At 41.4% G+C, this 10,605-nt stretch overlaps 1 protein-coding gene across 1 annotated transcript; it reads left to right on the plus strand.

Moving 5' to 3' along the window:
- Positions 1 to 5,010: 5,010 nt before the first annotated feature.
- Positions 5,011 to 5,978, plus strand: sertad4 (SERTA domain containing 4; the record flags this gene model as incomplete). Its single annotated transcript, XM_084181887.1, has 3 exons — positions 5,011 to 5,092; positions 5,296 to 5,366; positions 5,474 to 5,978. 3 exons carry the CDS (start codon positions 5,011 to 5,013, stop codon positions 5,885 to 5,887), a joined length of 567 nt encoding a protein of 188 aa, XP_084038013.1. The 3' UTR covers positions 5,888 to 5,978.
- Positions 5,979 to 10,605: the final 4,627 nt, after the last annotated feature.

Below are 10,605 nucleotides of genomic sequence, written 5' to 3' on the forward strand. Positions count from 1 at the left end.
AACCTGGACGACGCTGGGCCAATTGTGCGCCAACCATGGGTCTCCCAGTCGCGGCCTTAGACCACTGCGCCACTCGGGAGGCATAGTGTCTAATATTTAACATGATAGAAATAGGAAACAGAGAAAGTCAGGGTAGCCTATAATTAAGACATTCGAGAGTGCCCATCCCTGCAAGTTAAAAAGCCGTACAATTTAAATTCTGCATAATGGCACAGCATTTCATAAACTTTACTGTGGGAAAGTTGTTGATATGCTTCAGTTTGCTGCCATATTACTGGTTTCACATTTGTTTCCAGCGATTATAAGGTAAAATATATCTAAAACAAGTGTAATTATATATACAATTCCCTTATCCAAATGGATTACTAATTTACCTAGCTGTAATCAATAGCTCTTATCAAGTTGTAAATTAAAGTGCATGGAGAATGGTGTTATTTATTTTTGAAAAAATTAAGTAGATGCTTTTTCCACTTGGAACTGGCAGGTTCGCTAGACCTTATTCATAGTTTCCTAGCGCGTAAAGGTGATGAAATTATCAGGGAATTAAGTCAAGGTCAGAATACGGTGTATAAGTAGACACACCTCTGCCACACCTTCATTTATTAGAGCTCCACCTCAAACGAATAGTGAGTGGGTGAATAGCACGCTATTCTCATGCTTAAATTCAAGGTCAGAATATGCATAGAGAGAAAAGCACATAAAAAGGGAATTATGTTCCATTTATGCGTGCTTAACTCGGGTCGGAATCGGGCCCCTAGTTACTAAGCTGGTTGTTCCCTATGAGTGGAGGGAGTTATCCTGTCCCCAGACAGACACCTGCTCTGTGTAGGCAGGAGAGCCTCAACACAACTACTGCTGCCCCATCATGAGTACAATCTACAACCTACAGCCCCACACACCTGTTTACACCATTGATGAGCAAAAAATATGACATAGCAAACAAATAGCAAAAAAAACAAAAACAAAGTGCTTCAATTATGCCGATATGGATATACAGAAATATAAATTGTTGCGTTTATTCGATGGGTTTTTATAAGTTTCAACTCAGAAAAGGTTATTGAGTATTGGTTTCAACTATAGTTACATTGTGTCGCCACAGACAGCTAGATGAAGTTTGGTTGGTCTTCTCTGTATATCCGCTATGAAGATGTCAAACATTGTATCATACAAAAATGAGTATACTGTTATGATTGTCCAAGGACAATGGTTTTTGATGAATTACTATAGTACTTTATTCAGCCACACTTCAAGGTGAAGAATACAAATATTTTAGAATGATTTCTTCCTTCATGAGGGAAAGGGAGACTGAAATCTTTGTGATTTTGTATCATTCCAAACACAGCCTACATTTAATAATTTGGATTTCAAACAGTTTTGATAGATTTCTTCCTGCTTTCTACTTTCCTAGGATTTGAAACTGTATAGTTTAGGGTAATTTCACATTGAATGAGCATTTAGTTCTTTATCACACGTTTTGGTATCTTCATCTACAACTTTTACTCATTCTCTCTACTTCTCCTCTCTTACTGTAAGACATGACCTGCTCTAAGACATACAGCTGAAGGACTCAACTCTATTTGACGAGAACATCCGTCCTCTCTGTCTGACAGATTGTCTCTTCATTTAGTGGCCCTTTCTTAGTGACTTCCCAGGGTAAAGTTCGTTTCAACAGCCATCCATGCTGAGATGAAAAGAGGCTTTAAGTATCCCAGTGCATCTGTTAATAACATCATGCCATGAATGACCCTCCCTGGCAGTGTATTATTTTTCTCTGCTAATTGGTAGTTACAGTCCTTGGACCATACAGTGTGATGATTATGATGATTCTAATACTCACGGCCAAGTCTGCCTCAGCTTCATTATATCCTATGGCAGTAGCCGCTTTTGGATGATTACACACATTACACACCCTAGGTCGAGGGCTTCTCACACCAAGGAGGATGGGGATTTTTAAAGCAACTGTATTCCTACTAAGCATCTTTTGCAAAGCACCTCTCCCTGGACAGCAGTTTACTGGCCTTCTAGTCCACTGGTCTTCAACCTTAGTGTACCTACAGTTCAGTCAGGATCGGACTAGTAGACTCCTATGGGGCCTGTCTGATTAACTCTATCTAAGCAGTCATTGATTGTTCAGTGAAGTACTGATGTGGAATGTAAATCAGCATTATTCTCTGCCATTTGAGTTAATTATCCATGGTCCATGACCTGTGGGGTGTTATGGAGTATTGAACCTGCAACCTTCACAACCACTCTGTTTTCCTGGATAGACAACAGATGTAATTAGGTCCCTTGGTTTGCACAGGGGAATCATACTCTTAATCAAACACCAGGGTTTGACTCAATTAGAGAGCTGTGCTACATATGAGCATGTCCATTTCCTCCAATCAAACGAATCACCCCTACATCACATATGGAATTCTTCCAATGAGAAGATTGGATGGAGAAATATATTTGAGCTTTCTTGGAACTGAATGGCTGTCTTGGAATTGCCCATGTTGGTCAAACGTTTACATTTGTATCAAAGGTTAAAACCACTTTTTTTCACTTTTAGCGAGAACATTGACTTAGTAAGTAACTGATTCAGGGAAGAGTATGGCACTGTGTTTGATGATGAGCTTTTCATTACAAGATGACAAGCTATGAATGCCACAGTTGGAGAGACTTTCCTCTGCTCTGTAGGTTAACTATAAACTAACCTGATATGACAGGTAGGTGCAGTTCATGTCATGTTTATAACACAGGTTTGTATGGTTAATGACTTGACCAATGATTCAGTTCACTTGTTACCCAGAATGACCATTAAATTGCTAAGTGTTATTTACTGTACTGGCTGAACCAATTATGATGTATTGTATGCATGTCAAGACTTGCTGTACATAATCCCTCTATATTTTTGACATTTTAAATGTTCAAGACGTCCTCTGAAATATGTTACTACTACAGCATGTTTGTTTTCAGCTTCCACACAGTGAGATTCTAATGAAGTGCCTGTATCGTAAGGGTAAAGATTGATGCCTGTATCGTAAGGGTAAAAGTTGATGCCTGTATCGTAAGGGTAAAAGTTGATGCCTGGATGGGGTGAAATTGATCATAATAATCAATGCATAAAATGAGCATGAGTGTATAGTCAACCATGTTTGATGTTCCTGTGAGATGCAGCTGTATGCACGGACTGTTGATTTGTTCTCATGCCTATATACACAGTGCCTGCACCATGCATGCAAAGAATGACAATAGTACTTTTGTACATACCGGTTGGTATTAGTTTTCTTCTTGCTAATAAAATAAAGATCCATGCCATCTGGTTTTTAAGTCTTCTTTCTGAGTGTGTTTGTTAAGATGCCTTAATTCTGAGAATGAATGTGTCTTAATGATGGTCATCAACAGCACACAGTGGGTCCCATAGTGTGAAAGGTTTTCAGTTGTAATACCTCCTGAAATCATCAAGCTCACAGGCAGGATTACGAAAGATTAGGAATATAATATTTTGGTTTCTAAGTGTTTTTGGATGAGATAAATGAAAACCAGCAGATGCTTGATTTAGTTAATAATTCCAGGTTTTAGAGGGGGAAAAGAGAGCTCTGTGTTTTGTATATAAGCCAAGTTGAATAGTGCACTATTGTTTATTTCTCATATCTGGGCTATCATAGCAGCTGTAAAAAGGTTAGGCCTACATTTAAATCAGACATAAAATAATTACTGATCCAGTAATAGGTTGCCCATACACCCAAGTAGAGAGAGAGACACCCAGGTATAGATAGAGAAAAAGAGAACCAAGGAGCACATTGAGAGGATGTGAGAATAATGGAGCCTGATGATGAAGCGTCATCATTGCCTAGTGACTCTCCTAGCAACAGGAAACATCTGCTTCTGCGAGGACCAATGAGGTTGTAGAGAGAATGGTGTTGTTGCTTGTTGCACAGAAAATGATATTTTAAGACCCTAGGAGTGTTGCGTACTCTGAAGGGATTATTAAAACGAAGATACGGTGACTGGGTGTGAAGCGCAAACTTCAGGCAGAGCTTGGAGCGGGATAATTGGCACAGACGGTAAATGTCGCAGCAACGGACGGTCATACATTGGACAGACACATCCAGAAGAACGCATTATCTTCATAGGCTGCCTACATCTAAAAGGACTGCTGATTTGCTGAAGTGCGGTAATTTTCCTTATTGATGTGATTATATTTTATCAAATGGGTGGGTTATTCTTACAAATGGGTGACATTCCAAACTGATAGAGATAGCTAAGTAGCATTAAGACATCATCATTGCATGGTATCATCGTCATCATCAACATAATCATAAAGATCAATCAGTTGCATGATATTTTTTGTCACATGTCCAAGCAGGTGAATGCATTATTTGTGTTACAGGTATTTTGTTTGATACCTTGAATAGGAATATTACAGTTCCACTGTGCCTAACTGCAGTGGGAGTAAAATAACGTGTTATAGCAGGTGTCATTCAGCTGAAAATGCACTAATCAGTGCAATATCAGAAACTCTCTGTCTCGTTTCTCTCTCTGTGTCACACACACACACACACACACACACACACACACACACACACACACACACACACACACACACACACACACACACACACACACACACACACACACACACACACAGACTACCCACGCATGTACTCAACCCAATTTCTTTGTAAATAGCCTTGTGTGGGGAAATGGCAATGGCTGTAAAGATTTCAGCTTCGCCTACAAAGCACATGCTGCAGAAAGCAGACCAAAAGCTGTTTTGATATGAAAAAATTAATCTGTTTAATATGGCCATGATAAATAGCCTATGCAGTGAGATGACATCTGAGTAAACATAGCCCACATTTTCAAATTGTGCAACATATCTAGTCTATGTTTTTATGGTTATTATGAGCTACAGATTAAAACATTTTGTGTGTGACTTACAACTTTAATAAAACAGGTGTCTCTCTCCAATTTCTTATTTTCTCCTTATCTCTCATTCTCCTCCACTAGAGGCCCTTGAAGGCAATGTGTGAGGCTCAGAGAGCAGCCCAAGGAATCAGGACCCCAGTCAGACAACTCATTTGTGGCTCTGGGCTGTCATCATCAGGTAATGTACCGTTGCGTGGATATGACTCCACTACTGCTGGGGCTGTTATATAATTCTGTGTCACTCCACTAACCACATAATCTCTCCTCACTAATGTGTTCAAAGGGAGAGCTTTATCAAGGTTGTAATTGCATTTTTCCTGATTGTGCTTCAAGCAGTCGATTCCCTTGAATAGAGATCAAACCATTCAACAACGTCGAAAGTTGCCTACTTCAAGAGGAAATATGCGGAAGAGGAGGATTTACATGGCGACCTACATGGATATTTTCAAAAAGTACGAACTGCTTTGTTTGTGTTTACATGTTCAGCCATCAATCTGTCATCCTATGACATGACACTTTAGATGTGTCTGTCTCATAACCACAACCTCTTTTTCTCCAGCACCTGATACGTCAGGAGGATCGCAGCTGCATCCTCAAGCTCTCCTTGGAGAAGCTGAGATTCCTGGAGGACCCTGAAGCGTACCTGCGACGCTCTGTGCTCATCAACAACCTGTTGAGGAAGATCCACCATGAGGAGAAGGAGGTGGAGGGGGAGGTGGAGGAGGAAGAGGAGAGGCAGGGGACCTGTGACAGGGGCCCAGGCGGCCAGCTGCTGCTCTACCCAGACAGGAAACGTGTGAAGATGGTGGTGGCAGACTGCTGCTCTCAGTCCTTTGGGTTGGAGGAGATACCCCACTACCACCTGGTTCCCTACCCCTCCCCCACATGCCTCTACGGCCTAGGCACATGTCCCAGCAACTCCCCTGGCCACGGGGCTCAAGTCCTGCTCTACAAACTGGATGATAATGGGTGACTGTGACTTGCTGCCAAAGTACGGGTAGAAATTGATATGGACCATGCACATCGAAGTAATTGGCAGGGAGTGGTTCGGTGACAGAACCCCCTATTCACTCAGAGCTGCATTCTGCATCCTGCAGTCTGACACTATCTACATGCAAATGGGAGGCTACGGCTTCTCCTGTGTGATTTCTGACAAGGTCAACAGAGCAAGAGTCCAAATCAGGGTCTGTCTTATAAGGGCATCTTTGTTACAGCGTGAATGCTTTTACAAGCTGATGTGAGAGACAGAGATTCCTTGCAGGAATTTGTTTTAATGGTCATTGCTAATGTAAACCTTAAGGGATACATATAGTACAACTCATGCACCTTGCCTCTACACTACTCTCTAAGAAAAAAAGGTGCTATCTAGAACCTTAAATGTTTCTTCAGCTGTCCCCATAGGAGAACCCTTTGAATACTTTTTTGGGGTTCCAGGTAGAACCCTTTTGGGTTCCATGTAGAACCCTCTACATGGAACCCAAAAGGGTTCTACCTGGAACCTCAAACGGTTCTACCTGGAAGCAAAAAGGGTTTTCCTATGGGGACAGCCGAAGAACCCTTTTGGAACCCTTTTTCTAAGAGTGTAGAGAAACAGACAAGGTTTGTGTTTGGAGGTTTGGATGTTTGCTAGTATGCTTGTGTGACCACAATCAAACTACTCTGTTGTGTATTTGAACATTTTTATATTTCACTAAACATATCTCTAATGTTAAATGATAGACTACTTATCAGAAGCTTGTAAAACATGATTGAAATGCATATGGGAAAAACAAATTCAAATGAAACTCATGACGGCATATTTGTTGAAGAATTACGCATTATGCATTTGATATAGAGGTTTTGGTGTAAGAACTCTCTGGGCGAATCAATTGTTACCCGTTTCTGTCATAGTAATGCATGTAATGTTTTTTTTCTCCTGTGTCTGTGTTCTTTCCTACAACACTTTGCTGCCCTCCAGTGGTCAAGTCTAGTGTGTGAATTTTGGGGGCTATTCAGTACTGTGCATCATTCTGACATCAATATTTATATTTTCTTGTCTGTTTAAATTAGCTCTGTAGCTCAAGCATCTGTTTTGAGGTTGAATCTATTCAGGCCAAGAGAAATAAAGCAGAAAAGTAGGCCATTTCACAGCCTCGTCTAAAAATGTGCCAGTTTTAATGTAATTAAATAATTTTCATTCTCAAAGAGACCTAACCCTGTTTAGTGCTTGTTACTCATGCTCCAAGAATACACTAACTTGATTCAGCAACAGCACATTGGCATTATTGCTTTCTTTGACTATGCCCATGTCAAACAATTCCCTGTTTTTTCTAGCTAACTTTAATATTTTTCTGTAGATTTCTCAGTTTTATGTGTCAGGCAAACAATGTTAAGATAAATAACCTATTTATGAATAGGTTGACTTCATTATCTTGTTTTTATTATTTTATTTTAAAATTTGTGCAACTATGTGGATATCAATTGCTATTGTCCTATTTTTTTCTGTATTTGAGTATTGGTAGTTGAGTGTGTTGAGTGTAAGGTTTGTTTTTCCATTATTGTTAAACGTCATACAAACTACAGACTAAACTATAATTTTAAATGCTACTTTTCAACACAATATTTTACTGTATGAAATGTATATTTGGAAGAAAATTTACATAGGCCTATTCCTTATTAAAGATAAGCTATTTTGCCAAAATACTTAAGTAGCACCATGAATCTGTCTTTTTTTCAGGTGATTGCTAATGCTATAAAATAAAGTGTGTAAATTGACACTGCCATTATGTGTTGGAGTGATTATTGGTACTCTGATGAGCTACAGAGCATCCACTGGTCAGACTATGTTAGAAGAGGGACTCTGACAATTCAAGGATATTATGATGTTTCATTCATCCATAGGCCCATCTTCTACTCTATGGAAGCAAATGTATTTAAAGGGACAAGATAAAACGATTAGATAAAAGCGTGTGTCAATACCCATGATTTGACCTGTTTAAATTGTGAAGCGCGTCCACAGCACCGCGAAAGAGGGTGCGTTCGTAAATTCGCTCTGGCTATCTACTCCAATTTCAGAGCACTCTCACAGTGTTGCCAACTTATATTTAGCGATTATTCAGACCCCTCTAGCGACACATTTTCAAAAAAATCGACTAGCGACAAATCTAGCGACTTTTTCTGGTGTTATTGGAGACTTTTGGAGACTGACGTGAAAGCACGTATCGTTCTTACTCTTCTCAACGAGCAGCGGGTGCTGCCGTGGGCCCCACCCCCGTCCCAAAGCACTCACAGGGGGCCCAGTCCTCGCACAGCAGTCCCTCCCAGCTGCAGTCAGAGCAGGAGATGTTCACCCATCCGCATCCAGACTGCAAATGAATCGCGCATGCGGGAAGCCGCCGCTGGCTGATCCCGCCCTGACTTACATTCAGGGCGGGATGTAAATGTAAAATGTTCTTTGTCTAAAATAAATCACTGCATTTGACTCACACAGCCTCAGTCATTTACTCACCTCGTCCACTGTGTGTGTGCCTCTCTGTGACATAAGCTAAACATCTAGCTGGCTAGCTCATCATGTCTCAGTCTAAACTGTACACTCAAAAATAAAGAAAGGAGTGGGAATCAAACCCTGAATTCAAAGGCTGGTTGAAGCCGTTTATTGGAGATGATACACGGGCATACTGCCTGTATTGTAAGGTTGATTTCTACGCCAAACTTAGTGATGTAAAAGAAGACATGACAACTTAAAAACATACTCAAAAGGCAAAGCCTTATAACAGTTCCACCCAAAACAAGCTGCCATTTATGGTTAAAAAAATTGACTCTGCAAAAAAGGCGGAGGCCACCATGGCATTAGCTATCGCTGAACACTGTTCCATGCTGGCATGTGATCACATTGGAGAAGCATGTAGAGCTGCTTTCTCAGACTCCACTGCTGCTACCCACTTCAAAATGCACAGGACAAAGTGCACAGAAATGATTAATGGTGTTCTAGCACCATACTTTCTGAAAAAGTTGGTCGCAGATGTGGGTGACCAGCGTTTCAGCCTCCTCCTTGATGAGTCCACGGATGTAAGTGTTTCTAAGTACCTGGGGGTTGTGATAAGGTACTTTAGTGACACCAAGCAGACAATTGTATCAACATTTCTGGGGCTTGTTGAGTTGGAGGGAGGAGATGCCAAATCTATAGCCCGTGCTGTTGTGGCTTTCCTCGAGAAGTGTTGCCTTAAAAAAGAGAAACTCCTGGGGATAGGGACTGACAATGCCTCTGTTATGACGGGGATTAACAATGGGGTCCATAAAGTGCTGAAGGAGGAGTATGGCCTCAAAGATCTGGTTCTTATTCGCTGTGTGTGTCACTCTCTGCAGCTTGCTGTAAGTCATGCTTCCAATGACAACATCCCCCGTAGTGTGGAGTACTTGGTACGAGGTTTTTAGTGTCTCCAAAGCGCAGGGAGGCCTACAAGGCCATATGTGAGAGCATCAACTGTGGGGAGAAACCTTTACAGATAACCAAGGTGTGTGCCACACGTTGGCTCTCCATTGAACCTGCGGTTTCACGCATTTTGGACCAGTGGGAGGAGCTTAGGCTGCATTTCGCAGTCACCAAGTCCAGTGAACACTGCTACATGGCTGAGATTTTATACTCCATGTACAGTGATCCTCAAAACATATTGTATCTGACTTTTTTGAAGTCAGTGCTGGGTGAGGTACAGTTGATCATCAAGGCTTTTGAGGGAGAGCAAGTAGATCCTCTTAAGCTACTTGACAGCTTGGTTAGCCTGATCAAGTCTGTGAGCAGCAGGGTGCTGAATCCACTGGCAAATGTTAATGTACTCAAAGGGCCAATAGATGGATACATCCGTCCCAAACCGTACCTTGGTTACCTTTTTGAGTCAAAGGCAGCTGAGCTCCACCTTGCGCCTGAGGATGAAAACAATGTCCGAAAGCGGTGTGTAGCCTTCACCATCTCCCTCACTAATTAGTTGAGGGTGAGACTGCTGGACAACATCGAAGCATTGCAGTACATGTCCGTTTTCAATGTGGAGGAAACTAAAGCACAATAAGAGCCGTGGAGAAATAGAAAAAATTGCCAAGCTCCTTGGCTACTCCCCTGTAGAGATAGACAAGATTGTCCAGCAATGGCGTGCCATCCATTTTAGTAAATGGAATGAGACAAAAAACACACTGGGCTTCTGGAATGAGATTTGGAAGTTCAGGGATGCAGCTGATATCAACCCGTTTCAAGAACTTGCCATGACTGCTGTGTCTGTGTTGTCCTTGCCACACTCGAATGCTGAAGTCGAGAGAGTATTCAGCCAGATGAGTGTGGTAAAAAGCAAACATAGAAATCGGATGTCCTTGCAGACCCTTAACTCCATCCTGTACATTCGATATGGACTGAAGCTGTCTGGTGAGGCTTTCTATGACCACCAGCTGCCTGATAATGTTTTGCAGCTTTTTGGCACATCAGCTGCTTACTCATTTAAGTCAGCTCCCTCAGTTGCCAAACCTGCCATAGAGAGCCTTGACCAAAATGACGATGACCCACTCTTTCTGTGAGCCAGCACAGCCTGTGTGTGTGTGGAGGGGGGTCTGAAAAAAACAAACAATTAACCTGAATTAGGGCCAGACTAGTTACCATCATTTTCTCACATTGTCATTGACAGTTTTTTCTATTGTCTCTTTTTGGTCCATTTAGATTGTTAATGTAGA

Source organism: Coregonus lavaretus (genome assembly GCF_964263955.1).
Source record: "Coregonus lavaretus genome assembly, chromosome: 18".
Classification (NCBI taxonomy): Eukaryota; Metazoa; Chordata; class Actinopteri; order Salmoniformes; family Salmonidae; genus Coregonus; species Coregonus lavaretus.